The sequence below is a fragment of the Pteropus alecto genome, unplaced genomic scaffold, assembly GCF_000325575.1.
Source record: "Pteropus alecto unplaced genomic scaffold, ASM32557v1 scaffold195, whole genome shotgun sequence".
NCBI lineage: Eukaryota > Metazoa > Chordata > Mammalia > Chiroptera > Pteropodidae > Pteropus > Pteropus alecto.
Window position 1 is genome coordinate 5,796,188 of NW_006438073.1, and position 18,208 is coordinate 5,814,395.

The 18,208-nt window shown below is 43.8% G+C and overlaps 1 protein-coding gene across 1 annotated transcript in view; it reads right to left on the minus strand.

Moving 5' to 3' along the window:
- Positions 1-18,208, minus strand: part of PRKN (parkin RBR E3 ubiquitin protein ligase) — an 833,405-nt gene that overhangs the window by 137,535 nt on the left and 677,662 nt on the right. Inside the window, exon 9 of the mRNA XM_015591869.1 lies at positions 13,142-13,291. Coding sequence (XP_015447355.1) covers positions 13,142-13,291 — 150 coding nt within the window. The remainder of the gene's footprint in view (positions 1-13,141; positions 13,292-18,208) is intronic.

Genomic DNA, 18,208 nt, shown 5'->3' on the forward strand with positions numbered 1-18,208 from the left:
TTTTTTTGTTTTTTTGGTATCTGCCCAACGTCACTAGTGGTTGTACCCTTTGGTTATTTTTAAGGTGATGCCCAGGTACCAGTTAGGAGATTTTAGCTAGAGAAATAGCCCAAGTCAATGGACTAATCCAAGAGCAACTGCCTTCTCCCCCGTAACACCCCATCCCACGACACGGTGGCTTCTGAGCTGATGAACTGAGCCGCATGGTCACTCCCCAGACCATCGCCCGTTAGGGTCACGGGAGCAGTGGGCCTGGCTTAGACCACTCAGGGCTCTGCACTGACCCAGGAATGAGGTCACCTCCCAAAGAGGAGGACACTTGAAAACACCAGATCTGACAGGAACCCGAGAGAACTTGTCCCGGCCGGCCAGGTAGGTGACCAGGCGCTCGGGGCCATGCTTCATGAGCAAACAGCTCTGTTCGTGGAGGGAAAGGAAAGAGCCTTTAGAGCAGGTTTCGTGCTGATTATTTTCTTAACTTTCTATGGTAATTTGTGTCCCTGTTGATTTCAGATTATGTAGCAATGAGATTAAAAATAATGCTCTGACTATGAAAAGCACACCCAGTAGGTGTTTTATCTAAACTGTGTTCATTACAGAAGTTTACTGCTTTCCTTAGATTTTATGAAAAAACAATCTTTGGTTTCTCTAGAAAAACAAACCAACAACACATCCAACATCTTAGCCCCCAAACATCAATTTTGCGAACTTTTTAAAAAAATCTCCATTACATTTATAATGTGAAGCAGTTTCCACCCAGCTCACTGGGCTGTTCTGGGTCAATACCTTTAGTCTAACAAGGATCTTATCTCTTTAATCCTATCTTTCTGGTTCAACTTTCCTTATTGATTAAGCTGCTTCTGCACTTGACAATAATACAATAGCCCAGCCATGTCTGCACATAAAGGAGTCTTTCCAGAAGCTCACTTTGATTTAGATTTATTTCTTTCCAAAGAGTGGCCATTTTCTGAATATAGCTTTGCCTTCTGCTCCCTGTGTACATGTAAAACCATTTATGGGAATGGTCTAAAGAAGGTCGATGACAGCGATTTCTAGGAGGCATCCATTCCACGCACTTCACATTCTTTAGAAAATTCAGCAAGTAAAATTCCATCTTATTTCGGCCAAGGACAACTTATAAGTTGCCTGGACTTAGTGTCTCTTCTTTGATCATTTCCTGCAAATAATCAGGCAGTGCCAAGGGCCTGCCCACGTAAGGGACAAAGCTTCAAGTCCTTAGAGAGAAAGCGTCCTCCCAAACACTTGTACCCAGTAATCTGCTTAAGAATCCTTTAGGGAGAGGTGACATTGAGGTAGCCACAGAAACAGCTAATTCAGACTTCCTTTGAATTATGGACCTGTCAGTTTAACACTAATACCTTGAGAGGAACTGGGAAAAAAAACTCACTAGACATTAATTCTCAGACTGCGATTGCATGTGGGAATATAACCAACAAGGCTTTGTGAAGAATGTGTGTCGAGAACAATATTATTTCTTTCTGCGAGACAGTGCTGAGTGGTGTGCGTTGGGGAAGAAACAGGCTTTCTAGGCTCGCTTCTTCAGAAAGCGGGAAGAAAATTGCTTCCTTTTTGGAAGTGCAGTAATAGGGCCACTTGACAAATTACTGCTAGAGTGCCTCGGACTGGCTCCCCGCCTCCGAAAGGACTTCTTGTGTTCACACTGCTTCTGACCCTGCTTCAAGCGTGGATGGACGGGGCAAGGCCTGGCGCATTTGGCTTGTGCTTTTCCTGTGGGCTGTAATCTTGATTTTTTTTTTTTCCTTCTCTTTGAAAAGATTTCCTAAATAAAATTAACTCAGAAACAAATCTCATTCTCCGTTTGCAATATGGACAAAGGCCTGGGTAGCAGGCTCAGGTAGTTCTGCCAGGTAGACCTCCTATGGGCCTCCAGTGCAGGGGGCAGGTGGGAGTCAAGTTCAGGCTGGGCCAGGTCCGATGTGGCTGACTTCAGTGTCCCTTCTTAGGCCTCATTCGTTCCAGGGCTGAAGAGGCAAAAATGATTGTTTTGGGCAGAAGGTCTCCCGTCAGAATCCTGGGGGCGACTGAAATGCCCAGCAGTGGAGAGGGGAGGCTGACTGCGTTTCTCTGGACCCAGGGAACACTGTTTCAGATCTTTATAGACCCTCGGGCACCAGCGGCCATGGGAGACACCTGTCATTACCCAGGAAAAGATCTGCTCCCTTCCAGGCGTTTGCAGAGAACTGATATGATAATTTACAGACTTAGCCTTTCCCAGTAAAATGTCTGACAAGTAGTGAGAAACGCACGTTACTCTAGTACTGAATATCTGTTTTGTTCGGGCCACACCAAACTTGAAATTTCATTGCAAACAGGTATAAACAGAAATAAGAAGATAAACAAACATAACAATAAAATGCACTGTAAGAATATAATTCCTAGAATACAGGTACGTATGCGCGAAGTACCATCGGAATATTTTTTCCTATAATTTAGGAACTACTTAAACTATTTAAAAATAGAATGCAAATTCACCTATTTGCATTCAGCCGTTCCATGCCTTTGGTGACATGTTTCATAGAACTTATTTCGAGAACGTAAATTAGATTCCCAAGCAGACTTCATTCCCATTTTTCTTAAATATGTCACTCAAGTAAATCGGTATGACAGGAGCTTGTGCTCTCTGCAGGTTAAATGCCTGAAAGAATGTGGCGTGGACCTCCCGCGTCTCCAGCTCCGTCTCCAGCTCCGCCTGGAGAACAGCGACCGTGCCTGACGGTGGCCGTGGCGTTCTCACGCCCTTGGTCTCCGCCAGCAGAGGGCACGTTCCTCCCGCCCCTGCCCAGCCTAACCTCAAGGAAATGCTGCGGCAAAGTCTACCTGATCTAATTATTGGTCACGTTGCTTTTATTTTTAACAAATAACATTACTAGCTTTTTAAAATAGAAGAAGTTTATTAAGAAGATAAGTAGCTCATACACTAAGATGGTCTCCTATGTTTTAAAAGTAGAAGTAATCTATCTGTATGGTTAGAAACCTCAAACGCTATGTGAAATTAGAAACTGAAAAGTAAAAGCTTCCTTCTCTTCACCCCCACTTTTTCCCAAGGCAGCCACTGCGAACAGCTTCTTTATTTCTTCTCAGAAAACATTTTATATATTTATGAGCGTTGGTTTTTTTTCTTGCTCTTTTCAGTAAATTCTGTACATTAAAACTTGCTACACAGCCCACAGAATGACCTTATTCTTTTCAACAAGGTATTATATTTTATTGTAGAGACGTGCAAAATATGCATTTAACCACTATGATATTATTGAAAATTACTTTTTATCTTTTACAAAGTAGTGCTACAAGGAATATCCTCCACAAATTCCTTGACAAACCTCTGTGATACATCCATATGGTATATTTCCAGCAGGATCCCATTACTGTTATACGTACGGGAGTGGGGTTAGGATTTTGCTACCCACGTTAGGACAGGGAGCTGTGGTCTGCAGGAATGATCCTGTGACGAGGCTGAAACATGGTAGGTACTAATATAGGGTGAAATCATTTTTATTTGAGGCAAACTAATTTTAAACACTGGAATTAAAAAACCTGGATCTGGACATAGGTGATGTAGATAGACACTTCTCAGGTCTTCGAGGATAAGGCGAATGATCAGCTATTATTGAACCTACTGTCAACCTTAGTCGGGAGATGAATAAAGAGTCAATGCTACAGGTAGGACTTGATGAACCCCCAAAGAAACCAGGTGAGCTACATCAGCCCATTTCAGGTTCTCCACCAAGTGCTCATAGGTACGGTGCAAAGGGCTGGGCCTTGCGGGGCAGGGGGAGATATAATGATTTTAAAAATTAAGTTTATTTTTTTGAGACAAGACTTTTTTTTTTTTTTAATGAATTGAGAGTATAATTGCGACTTCAAGTGACTCTGGGACTTTTTATTGCTTATGAGCGATAAGTAATACAGGTCAGAGAGCCGGCCTGACTTTAGACCAGGGGGAGGAATGGATACCCCAGACGACTACATTTTAAGAGAAAATGGGGAAAGAAAATGTGGTTTTTCCATACAATGAAATATTATTCAGGTGTGTAAAGGAAGGACATTCTGACACACGCGACAGCATGGATGGACCTTGGAGACATTACACTAAGTGAAATAAGCCAGACACAGAAACAAATATTCTATGATTCCACTTATATGAAATTTCCAGAACAGGCAAAGTCATAGAGGCAGAAAGTAGATAAGAGGTTTTGGGGGCTGGGAGGAGCGGGGAGTTCGTTATAGCGTAACGGGTCTGGTTCCGCCGGCGTGATGAAAAATTTTGGAAAAAGATAGGGTGATGGTTAAACAACGTTATGAATGTACTGAATATCACCGAATTGGTTTAAAATGGCAAATTTTGTTATATGTATTTTCCATAGTCAAAAATATAGTAAGAAAAGGAAAAATGAGGGAACAACAAAAAAATCGCTTCGAGGATCACACGCCTCATCTAATCCTGCGATGAGAAGCAGGGAGTATAACGAGTGAGCTGGAAGGGCCGACATCAGAGCCACGAGGCCATGTCCTGAAGGCGGTGCGAAGGGAAGACGAGACACGCCGGTGCACAGGCGGGACCCAGAGCAGTGCATTCGGGACTGGCTCCCTGGGGAGCGCTGCTGTCCCGAAAAATCACCAAAGGCGAAAGGGAGCTGGAGGCGGGTCCGAGAGAAGACGGGTCTCTGCGGGGCCTCCGCCACCTGATGACAGACGGCCTAAGAAGCAGCGGGGAAGGGGCGGTGAACGTAATTAGTTTAACGAGACGGAGCTTAACTCTGTGTCCCCTCGATCTGTGGCCTCGGGGAAGGGCAGGGAAGAGAGGACGGGCATTCAGAATGCCAGGCGGGGCTCTGCGACCGGCCGTTAGAGCTGGGCATGGCCCAGACGCCACGTCGGACGCTCCTGCGGGTCTGCTGCCCGATCCCGACGGCAGAGAAAACCGGACGACGCCCGAAACCCCACGCGTCCCCCGGCCTTATGCCATCCTGTGCAGTCGGCGTTTCATGAGACGGACATATACGGACAGACACCCACTGTGTGAAGATATTTCACGTGCCCTTTATTCCATTGTCGTTAAAAAAGCTCTTCCGTTCATTCAATAGGAACCATTCGAAAATACGTTACTGACTCCACGCGATCATAAAATTTCATCCTATCTTGTCTATGAATCTTAAACCCATAAAGTTATATATCAGTAGCATTTTAAGAAATAAGAAGATTTCACTACACAAATGTGCGGGCTTACAAATACATCTAAGACGAATATGGTACAACGTTAAAAAGCTCACACGTTATCAGTTTTCTACAAAGCGGACATCGTCACGGGTCTACCGTTCCGATCCTCCGGTGTCACTCGCCCACGAGGACCGCGTTCTGCTTGCTGGTCGGCACCATGCACTTAGAAAAGCAGAGCACATGACGGGGTACCCAAGCCGTTCCATGAAACGCCTGTCTTAGAAGACGCACCCCATGAAATGCAGTGCTTACTCTAGAGGGTTCGGGAAAGCCTGTTTGCTCAGGCGAAATGCATGTTTGCATATGGAAAGTGTCACGTCCTGCAGACGACAACCCGTCAACCTGGCGTAACCCGCGCCACCAGCTCCTTGACCGCGGGCCGCTGCCCAGCTTCTCTGCTCCTGCTCCTGGCGAATCACCCCTGGAACCCACATGGCGTGAGTCTCTCTTTGAAAAACACGGTCTATACTTCTTCACTTAGATAATTGCGTTAATTTACGGAAAGATTTTTCTTCTTAGCTAGAACTGAATAAGTCGAAGTGCTTGCATCTGAGACACAGGAAACTGAGTTTGCAAACACCACACCTCAGGCCGATGTCCTCGTCTCTCCCCAGACCCACGAAGTCCAGGGGAACCTGCTGTGATGATGCTGAGGATACGCACTCTCCGCACTGTCCAGTCCGCAGCTGGAAACCACATGTGGCCACCGAACACCTGAAATGTGGCTTCTCTGCCTGAGGACATGAATTTTTAATTTTATTTAATTTTAATTTAAATAGCTGCTTGTGGCGAGTGGCTACCATGTTAGACAGCACAGCCTTAGACTGAGGTAAAAGCAGGATCGCAATAAATGCGCAGATACGATGTTATCTGTGGTAGAAGTCTGTCTTCTGGAATGTTCCGAGCTCTCCCGTAGTTTATAGAGCTAAATAAGACTTCGTTCAATTTGCCACGATATTGATTTCCCACCACATTGTTCAAAGAGATGGAGCTTACCACTTTGAAAAAGTATAATTATTTCATACGTCTCTTTATTTTGACAAATATTGGCCAAAGACTAGTGGAATGGGCAGTGGTCTGTGTTGTGAGAAAAATAACATATTTCTATTTCAAACCACAGAACACTTTCTAGGAACATTTGCCAAATGATTAATGTTTTCCAGAGGAATGGGATACACAGCTTGTTTGTACTTTTGTGAACTGTTTCTTTAATTAAATAAAAAGCTTTCCATCTTTGCACGTCAGGCTGTCTCACGTGCAGAAGGTCTGGCAAGACTTAAATCCAATCTGCAAACGAGCCAATCTTAGAGTTTAAATTAGATTTTTGCGCACATGTCGAATAAACATGGAATGCGTATTTTTGACATTTCATAACATTAACTTTCTTTCTAAAATGCTTTTTGGTAAATAACATCTTGTATATCAAAAAAATAATGTGTCAATACGATAGCATTCCTCTTGTAATGTGTCGGCGAGGCCAGGCGGTCGAGGCAGGCAAGGTACAGCCTGGAACTTAATTAGTGCTTACGAATCCATGTCACTCGTAACAAAAAACACCTGTCTTTTCTGATGTCTCTTAGGAAGAATCATGATATAAACTGCATATATTTGGAGTCTAGGGTTTAATCTCTAGTCTAGGGAGAATGCAATATAGTTTTCAAGATACTTCACATAATTTAATTAAATTATCTATTTCTTTATAAAATTAGAATATCTCTAAAGAAAGGGAAAAGTAACCATTTGTTTTTCCTTTAATTATTCAATATTGACCATCTGCGTGCTTTCTGTTTCTGAGTCCACATATTGGAAAAAGGGGCTCCCCATCTATTTAATTTTTTAACTCAATCGTTAGGTACATCTCTGAATCAGAGACTAAGTATCTCCATTTGTCTTCATCGACTCCTCTCCTATATAAGGGCTGAAAATGAGGCTCAAACTCTCACTGAACTAAGATCGTCAACAATATGTTAATGCTATTGTGAGTAGTTCGAAAGTCACCAGTTTCAACAAACATCTCTTTGCGCATAGGAGGCCACACCCCACCCTTGCGTAAGTCTGGAGTCGGGTGCAATGGGCCTTTGCAACTTCAGGATCTACAGGATTTGAGACCCCGTTCAAGGAAAACGACGTGGGAACACAAACTCGGTCAGGACAGTCCGAGTGAGTGAAGCTCCCAAGGCCAGCGTGTCACTGGTTCCTGGACAGAGGTGCCTCGCAGTGACTCGTGATATTCGTTACAGCGGGAGTGGGGGGTAACTATCAGATGCCTTAAGAAATTCTATTTCGTTTCCTTAACTAATTGCCGGTAACATGATTTTAAGAAAAGTCTTTGGTTTTCATTTAAATGTAATTTATTATATATATATATTTTTTGCAGTTGTTAAATCTTGTTCTTGGATTTCTAATTTAAAACAGAAAACTCTTCATCTAGTTCCTAGCATTATCTTAAGAACATATCTCCCGGATATATAATATCCCCAAACAACACCACATAAGATAGAGACGTTTTATTTATAGAAAACTCACAAAGTTTGATTGCTCTAGCTTTCTATATTCCCAGGTCATAATGTATTCCATATTTTGTTGCCGTTTTCCAGTATTAAACATGCCAACATTTTCCTTTGGAGTCATAAAAGTTAGTAAGATAGTTCTGATGAATAGCAATAAGGCCAGAGAAAAGAATAATGCATAACACGAGTTCCTCAGGAAATCAATGAATATTTTTATGAACAGTAGTAAAAATATGATCAAAGGTTAGCACAGAGTGAGGTCAGGCTACTTGATCCCTGAATCTATTCTTCACTGAGTTCTGTCTATGTAAAAATATTCTCTGCTGTGTCAAAACTAAAATCTCGGTGTTCCCAAGAACAAGACATTTTCTATATCGGAATGAACGAAATTCATTATTCAGCCATGTAGCCTTTGATAGGGTGTATAAATGCTAACTGCTAGTGTTTTCAGGTTCGTAAGTGGCTCTCTGAACTTAGTAAAGTTTGGTATTCTGAATTATGTAGTATGCATTCAAGTAAAACACTGTATATTGTCTAAGTATATGGGGGTGTTTAAATATTTTTGGAAGAGGTTCTTATTGAAGCAAGGAAAGCAATTCTAATATTGGAATAAATTAAAATGAAACTTTGAAAATGAAAGTGATAGTGTATTCATATTACTTCTACGTTAATATTGATTGCTTGCTTCATTCATTCATTCAGTGCATGTTGAGCTCCCGATACATAAATTTAATGAAGATAAGAATGTAAAAACTGAGGACAAGAATACAAAGACATGAACGAGAGACTCATAAATACTAACCTTCACATCTATTTTAAACAAGCTAAAGACAATCAAAATGCCGAAGCCTGTTTCTCCAGATGCAGATGGAAAGCACACACCACAGTGGTCGTGGGCGTACGGGGGACCGTCCAGGTGTGGACTGGGGCTGACTGATGAGAGGGTTAGAATCGTACGAGCCCGAAGCTCAACACCTGGGCGTGCCTCGGCTCTGAAAATGGCTGTCCGTCGGCATCTCACAGTGGCTTCTCAGTCTTCATATTTAAATTCCGTGAATGGTAGGGAATTCGGTTCTCGACCTTTTTATGCATGAGATATATTTTTTTCACATCAAGCATTTCTTGGACACCCACGTAATGAGAGTTGTACTTTTTGGATCTCCTGATAGTTGAGGAAAAATCAAAATGTAGGTGGATTTGCATGTACCTTACAGTAAACCTGTCAACAACAGCCTGAGAACGACCGAACGTGACGAGAGAGAGGGCGTCGTCCACGTCCAGGACTCTGTGATTCTCGAGAGCCTGGCTCCCGGCGACTTTCCCTGGGCACTGTGCAGGATGAGGTGCCCGCCGCTCTCCGAGGCAGCCCGTTTGTGGGTGGGTGCCACGGAGCAAATCCTAAGCAAATCCCAAGCAGAGATTCAGCATCCTCTGGCTTCCACTTACGGGGCCCATTCTGCCACCGAAGCAACGCTAACTAGCCGCGGTGCCTCCCACCAATGGCTTCCCATTACCGCCCCGTAAACGCAGAGAAGGCGGGCAGCTTACAAGGATGTACAAATCACAGCAAAACAGTGCACGCCAGGAAGAGGGGTCGAGAAAGAGGGAAAAAAGAGAAACGAGGAAATGAGCTTCAAAATCCACTAATGGGCCGTGTGCGCGGTACACAGAGCTCTCGGCCTTCCAGCGGTCAGCTCGCAGAGGGAACCTTACCAGCTGCGCGATTCACAGAATCCCCAAGGACAGCTCTCCCCAGGACGAGCACGCGTGCTGTCCCGAACCACATGTTCAAGCGTCCTGCACGATGACCGCAATATACACAAGCGATGTTATGCCAAAGTGCCGTGTAGAAAAAGCGATTTGAAGGGTTAAAATAGTGAGGCCTGGGTGCCTAACTCCTGCTGAGATCTGGCCTGATCCAGGGCTACGGTCTAGAGCATTTGGAAGAGGGGATCAAACAAGTGTCCGTCCGGTTAGTAACTGTCTTTGAATACTGGGTCTTCAAGGCGAGCTTTTGCTAAATATTAAGCTTTTGATTAGATATTAAATAAACATGCGCTTAATGCAGCACTGTTGTAAGCATTTTATATCTCCTGTCTCATTTCATATTCATCACAGTCTTGTACCCTATTTTAGAGATCAGGAAACTGAGGCACAGAAAGTTTAAGACCAATAGTATCTGGTGGAGCCGGGATTTGAACTCAAGACATTCAGCCCAATCTCCTTTTTAACCACGAGAGAATCCCCAAAGGCATATAAGTTGGGTTAATATCCTTGGGGAAAGTTGAGGATTTAAAGAAAAAGGAGGATGATGAGGTCAATTTATCTCTGTGGAGAAGTCAAAGCAATGGGAATAGACGTTAAAAAAATATGGAGCAGGGGCAGCAAAGGCAGAAAGGAGGAAAGCATCGCGTTAGCGGCACGCTATAGACAATCATTCTTTTTCCTTCTTTAGCCTCTTCAAATTGCAAACTGTGCCGGTTGAAAATACGTCCATGATTTCTTTGATACTCTTTCCTTTAAGATGGAGCCGACTTCCCCTCTGTCTGAGGGTGAGTTGGATGCAGGACCTCAGTTCTAATGAAGAATATGGCAGAAGTGATGGTGTGCGACTTTGGACTTGAGGTCACACCAGGCACCGTGGCCTTCTCTGTTCTTTCTCTCGGATCACTTGCTCCGGGGAAGTTAGCTGCCATTCTGGGGACAGATAACCTAAGCAAGGACCACATGGTGAGGAACTGTGGCCTCCTGCCAAGAGCCAGGAGAAAGGGAGGTCTTTTTGGCCAATAGCCTTATGAAAGAGCCATCCTGGAAGTCATCTTGGCATCTCAGAGCCCTGGTCGGGCCTTCAGATAACTGCATCCTGAAGGGCAGCCGACTTTGCCACCTCCAGATATGACTCTTTGGGACACTGGTTATTTTAAGCTGGCTATTTTTAAGGAACAAAAGACTCAGAAAGAACCTTTGACCTTCCCCCTAACTGCTGAACTTAGATAGAAGACCTGCTCCAGGAAGGGAGCTATCATCATAGGTAAAAATAATTTAATATGAACTAGGTGTGATGGGCAGGAACCTAGCCCGGTCCATCGGATGAAAGTCCTCTCTGTGTCCCATTGTTAAAGGTGGCCCAGCAAATCACATTTACCATCTCCACGCGAATTACGTCCTCCGACCCCTTCGAAGTCCCAAACCACTACTTCCCTCTTGCTCCTTAGTTCAAGGTGGCAAATAAGCCTCCACTGCCTGCGTGGTCTCAGCGTGCCATATTCTTACGGAACCCTTGTATACACATACACAAGTGAATCTGGCTATTTCCTCCTGTTAACCTGTCTCGTGTCAATTTGATTATTAGACCAGCCAGAAGAATTCAGAGGGAAAAGAGAAAATTTCCCCTTCCCCATAAACCCAGTTCGACTGCAACCCCCTGAGCTAGAAACTCCTAGATAAGTCACTTCTGATCTTTGGAAACTCTGTGAGATAATACACGTTTATTAAATGGTTAAATTGGCTATTTCCTCCTGTTAACCTGCCTCGTGTCAATTTGATTATCAGACCAGCCAGAAGAATTCAGAGGGAAAAGAGAAAATTTCCCCTTCCCCATAAACCCAGTTCGACTGCAACCCCCTGAGCTAGAAACTCCTAGATAAGTCACTTCTGATCTTTGGAAACTCTGTGAGATAATACACGTTTATTAAATGGTTAAATTTGGGGTTACTTGTTATGTGGCAATAGATATCTAATGTGCAAACTGGCAGGCGCACCTCTAAAAACAACAAAAGAGAACAACTCAAAATGTAATAAAACTCATTACCTAGACTTTCCAAAGGACAAAGCACCAGCCTAAAGATCGCTATCTTCCTTTAGGTAAAGTTTGCCCCAAACTCTCTTAACTCAAAGATATTAGCAACTCAATCGTTTCCAACGTAATTTTCCACGATTTGAAGTTTAAATATATGTATCACATTGTGTAAAGAAAGAAAGACAAAGGTGTTCATAATTTTAAAATTATATAAAACCTTCAGAGTTCATTAAAATAAGGTGAACAACCGAATGCAGAAGATTGGCCAATGAAAACTCCCCACCTCATAAATAAAGATCTTAAAATGCAGCTTTGGAGAACGCAACCACAGTGAGCAATCAGCAGGCAGAAGCGTATAATTCAGCCACCCGTTAAAAACCACTGAAGCTCATTTCGAAAGAGAACGTTCACCAACATTCCGGGCCCGGCATGCGGCGGCCTGTGCAGGCCACACTTGACGACGCAGGTTATGCTGTAAATGAGGATGAGGACAGCCAGAAAGTGTAGCTTGATTCCCATGATTTCTAAGGCGAGCAAACATGCCTTGAGTGTCCATTCTAAGCCAGTCATGGTGATGAATCTAGGGGTATTTCCTTCCACTTAGGCATCATACCACCTCATTATTTTTCAACTCCCACCCCCTCTAGTTTGTCACTCTGCTCAGGCTTGCTGAGCCCACCACACGACAGATAGAAAGCTTCACAAAGGGTGACGGATGCTCACTGATGCACAGGCGACTCGCCGTGCTCACAAACACTAGGCCCAGGTGACATGCCTCTGCCATCAGCACACCTTTCGCAAAGCCCCGCATCAAAGACATGTTTTCCCATCAACATTCGATAGCGTTTTATAAGCACGTGCACTTTCTTCCTTTTCTGGCCTGCATGAAATTTAATATCAGGATTATTATCCATTTGTCATTTCAATCTATCACTCGGCAAGCCTTTCTGCCTTTGAGTTGTGCGTCCCTCACCATTTCGCCGTCAGCTTGCGGCCATAGATTCATTCAAGAAGCCATCCAGGTCACAGTGGCTGACCTCTCCGAACAAACATTTTCCGTGTTTCTTCTTCTGCTTCCCTAAGAGGCGCCATTAGTTTTGCTCATCTCTATTGAACATGATTTTTACGACACAGCAACATTTCAAGTTTTCCACATTAATCTTCGTTTCACTTCTCGAAATACTTAGGCAGACAGCATTGCTAAGACATCACTGATGGGGACTTCCCTTTCTCTTTCACTGCTGTCCACTCAGAGCCAACTCTAAAGAAATCAGATGTTTCTCCTCTGAACAGCTGAACGCTGGAAGAAAAGTCTAGAAGGCTGGCCTAGTAATTCCTAGTGTCTTAGCATAAACACTGAGACACGCAGTGAAGGCACAGAAATCTGTCTGTCTGTCTGTCACACCTACAATCTTAAATAAAAATTTTTAAATCAATTTTCTTATACATGAGTTCAAAGATGTCTGAGACCAAACGGGAAACGAAAATAAAACACGCGTATAATCCTAGCCAATTTGCCGAAGCAAACACGCACACGTACAGAATCGACACCCAGCGGTGCCGTGGTACTCACCCCGCAGCCCAGGCCGTCGCCCCCTTCGCAAGTGACCTTCCTCTGTTGGGGCTCGGGCAGCAGCCCGGCCCCGCAGCCAGGCCGGGGGCACAGCACGCCCCCCATCTGCAGCACGCACTCCTCGGCGCCGTACTGCTGGTACCGGTTGTACTGTGAAAGGGAAAGCGAGCTTTTAAAATGGTAACGTCGAGTCTGCGGCCGCGCCGCCCTGAACGCGCCCCATCCCGGCTGGGCTCGGAAGCTCAGCAGGGGCGGGCCTGCTTAGTCCTTGGATGGGAGACCACCTAGGAAGACCGGGTGCCATAGGCATAAAAAAAAAAAAAAAAAATAAGGGATTATAAACTGCCAAGGTCCTTGCGATCTATGAGGTCGACCAAGGGTTGCCTCGCCTAAAATGGTAACATATCTGCTAAGATGTGCAGCCCAAACGTCCACAGTTGGTGGAGTGTGGGTTGTCTTGTTCATCCGTTTTAGTGAAAAAATGAGGGCGGGTGGATGAGTTCCGGTCTAGCACCCAGGAAGTCTCCCAATTCCACGGGCGAGACAGACAAGCGAGTTATTTATCCTTTGTATTTCTACAAATCTGTCCGCCGCCCCCCCCCGCCACACCAAATAGATTTTTCCAAAGTTTTTTTTTTTTTTTTTAAATACTTCTTCCACCAACTTTATTTAATAGTCTTAATTCATACAGCTTTTAGGGAACGTACCAATATTTCAAGTTATAGACACTCATCATGACTCATTAACAATCTCATCAAGTAGGATATTTTCATGCTTTTCTTCAGGAGCCTGTAGGTTTTTAAAACCATTTTGAAGATAGGTCCCAATATTCCACCCCGCAGTAACTGTTAGCAGCCCACACGATATCGCTGAGCATATGCGGCTTGATGAAGAAGAGACTAATGCTAAAAAGGAAAAATTGCCTTTCACTCTCATTCTTCTTCTTAAGGCACGATTTCTTTTGTCTCTGACTTTTGTTCTTTGCTGCCACTGTTTGGCTCAATTCCCTTTAATGGTTTCCCCAGCCTGCAGAATAAAACCCAGACTCCATGCTACCGTTTTCGAGGTCTTCCTGGTTGCAGCCCTGAGTTACTGCTTCTGCATTATTCGATCGTATTCTCCTCTAACTGGGGATCAAGTCGAATGGATTAGCGCCGCTATTAGTTAATTGATGCATCATTTATTGAAAGCCACTCCGTGCCACAACAGTACTTATAGGTGCTGAGGATACAGCAGTGAACACAACAGAGATCTCCGCTCCCATCCATGAGACTGTAACAATAAATACGGAAAGGTAACTGTATAGTGTTTCAGATGGTGATGTGTGGGAGGGAGAAAGAAAAAACAGCCGAGACAGATTCCAGGGAAGATGGGGATTACGATTTCAAATAGGTGATTAGGGAATAGGGGATGCATTATAAAGAAGGTACATTTAAGCGAACATCTGAAGGAGATTAGGAAAGCAAGCATGTGGCCACCTGGAGGGATAAGCTTTCCCAGCCAGAGAGATAGCACTAGAAAGGTCCAGAGGCCAAAACCCGCTGGGTGCATTTAAGGTGCATCAAAGAGGCTTGTGCAGCAGAGGCAGAGCAGCGGGTGGGGAAGTAATAGAAAACGAAGCCAGAGAGTTAGTGGGTACCTAGGATGCGGAGGCCGCCGAAGGCCATTTTAAGAGCTCTGGCTGTTATTCTGACAGATATGGGGACCACAGGAGACATTTGAGCTGTGGAGTGACACACTTTGACTAATCTTTTTAAGACAGCCATCTGGCTGATATGTTCAGAATAGGCTCTTGGGGATGAGGAAAAAAGCAGGAAGCAGAGAGGTAGGTAGAACGTCATTTCAGCAATCTGCCTGAGAGATGGCAGTGTCTTGAACCAGGAAGCCGGTGTCTGAGTTCAGGATGTATTTTTAAGGTAGAAATGACAACATTTTTAGGCTTATTGCATATGTGGTATGAAAAAAAACTTGTCAAGCACGAGTGTAATGTTTTTCCTTGAGAAAATGGGGAGAGGTAGAGGGGAGGAGATGGGGGGAGAGAGAGAGAATATTATTGAGTTGGAAAGATTTGCAAGGAGAAAGTTGTGTGTGTTTATTTAGGAAGTTGGAGGAAAAAATCATTATTTTTATGGTGCTCACATGCAGTTTGATGACGTTGTTACACAGCTAAGTCGAAATGCTGAGTAGCTAGTGGGATACATGGGTTTGGAGTTTAGGTGAAAGGTGTGGGTTTGAAGTCACACGTGCATGCAGAGCTGGGAGGGGATGGGTGAGCATCAGGCCTACTACCCATTTTCTTATTTTTCTGGCCCCAGGAAAGAAAGAAAGATAACTTGGTCCCATCCCCTTGTAAACATGCTAACGGTACCTTCATACAACAGCATTTACTAGAAAAGAGTTCTTATCGATGGAATATATTTAGCAGGACATACTTGGTCTGTGATGGCCTATGATAAACAAACGAGATATGTGAATTTATAGGAAAAGGCTCTCGGAAAACTGTCATGAGCTAGGCAATTATCCAGGGATAAAAATGAAGATATCTTATCAAGTGGTGCATGAGGAGACAGTGTATATAACAGAGATTTCACATGAGTGGTCATTTTGTGAACTTCTCAGAGGTCTTATTTCTTAAATCTTGCCTGGAGTACAACTCGATATGCCAAGAACGGACCAGGGAGCCGCGTTAAGTGACAGAGGAGGAGACGGCTGTTTGTGCTGGATGCGTTCACGAAGCTGAAGAGGGGGCGGCCCCAGATCTCACTGTGCGCCCTCTGCGGGGCCCGCTCCCCTTCCCTGTACTCATAGCTCCCGAATTCAGCGCGCCTCGTCCACAGTTGGTACCCAATAAATAGTTGCAGAATGGATTAATGAAATCTTACTCCATTAAGTGTCAATTAATTAAAGAATTCTAATAAAATAATCGGTGGCATTGGTGGTTGATAACAGAGTGATGTAGGATGGTTTTACCTACATAAACTGTTGTTCTATTTTAAATAAATTGCTCTTAAGTAATTGGCTATCTGCTGATTTGGTGATAGATTGTTTACCTATTTAATTTAGCTAAGCAATTTTACTACTATGACAATAGCTTTTTATCTAGGAAGACGTTGACCTAATGGACAAAGTCCCATCACACTTCAGAAATTCTTGCTGACTGCATCTGTGGTGGTCTCAAATACTGATGGAGCATGCAAGTCCACGTTCCTCCTTCCGTTCATTAGCTAAAGAATTTATAAGAAAGGGCCTTGTTATATTCATTCTATTTATGATACATTCAGGAGCATCTGAACATATAATTCCCTTTCTAAAGGAAGACAAATATTTTAACTTATATGCCTGATAATTTTTGATGATTAAAAAGGAGACAGAACATCTGAAATAAAACCTATGCCTACTGAATACATTACTTTTTTTTTTTTTTTAACATTGTCAAATTTATGAGAAAGTCATTGGACGGAGAGCTAAAATGTGCTAGAAGTCACAGGACATTTAACACCGCCGGGAAGTAATTCAGACAGGTAGTCTAAATAAGGACCGTCAGCAGAGGCCCTTATTTAGTTCTCTTCAAGATATGACCCACACGTCCAGAGATTCCTTTCAACCACTTAGGCGCAAAGTTGAGAGGGCACGAAAGAATTCTATTATATATTTATTGGAGAGTTGTGACAAATTAGCACTATGTAGAACAGAACGTATTCATTCGAGTGTAGCATGTGTCCGATCGTGGTGATTAATGAACTCCGAGGGGCGCAAAGAAACCAACCCTGACCCGTTGATACCCCTGTTATTTCCAAAGGCTTTTTTCCTTATCAATATTGGATAGCATTTTATAAACAGAACTAACTTGGAGGAATGTGAATTATTTGTAATGTGGACTGGGTCAGTATGGAATCCACTCTCGGGTGAGCCCCAAAGCAACAAATTCTCTAAAAAATCACTTATGCATTGTTTGTCTCTGGATCACAGTGAGTGTGTGTGCGCTTGTGCATGTACCTGCCAACTTACGCTGTTTAAGCTATGTCAGTTGGCAAGTGTCCAGACATTCACCGTATCTGGATTATCCATAGACAAATAACTAAGATAATTTAGAGTTGACAACATAATATCTGCAAAAAGTTTTGAAAACATAAATGTTAATATTAATGAGTCATACTACTCTGCACCTAAGGGGGAAAAAAATTCCTCTATTTCATCAGTAAAAATGCATTCTGTTAGTGTGACCTATTTGGGTAAAATCTAGAACTCATTGCTATGGTTTATGTTTTATTTATTTGGGGAGCAAATTATTCAGTCTTTATGTGTATGCTCATAGATTCTCTTAAGAACAGGAAAGAACCATTTTAAAGTATAAAATTCATAGAAGTTTCAATAAACTGGTATTTTAAGAATCTGAATAATGAGTCATTAGGAAAGTATAATCGAATAGAGGTCGTTGTTTGGTGGTCTGTAGGTCATTAGAAAGAGTTGGGTTGGGCAGAATATTGTTCTGTAATGAAGCAAAGCTCACAGGTTCGAGCCCCAGATGGTTTGGCCAGCCTCGCCTTTCCTCCTGGCCACCGGCTGCATGGTACATACGGCCAATCACCAAGGGAGGGATCGGGCTGGGAAGGAGCTGGGCCTTGGTACCCCAACCGGGAGAACTTTCAGAAGGCCTGTCCTATGCGGGAGACACCAGCAGCGTCATCGTGATGTTTAATTCGCACGCTTTGAGAAAAGAAAGCAAGGAGGAACCTCGATTTTTAAACTGCAAGAAACGAGTACAGGGGAACCGGGTAAAGCCGAAACCCGAGGGAACCGGCACACGTTCTGTCAGAATGAGTCACGGCTTGTCAGCAGCCCAGGAGCTGCACGCGGCCTTCCAAACCCTCTGCGAGCAGGGAGGAGGCTGTTTTCCTTCTGTCGTGGAATTTTCCAGATGATCCTTTTGGGGGCACTCAGGTACAGCTACAAAAGCAACCCCCCTACGGGCTAGAGCCTGTCCTGCTCCTCCCCCTCAAATTCTGGCTTCTGTTAAGCCTTAGCACGAGCACGTGGGAGTGACCTGGGTCCTCTCACTTAACCCCA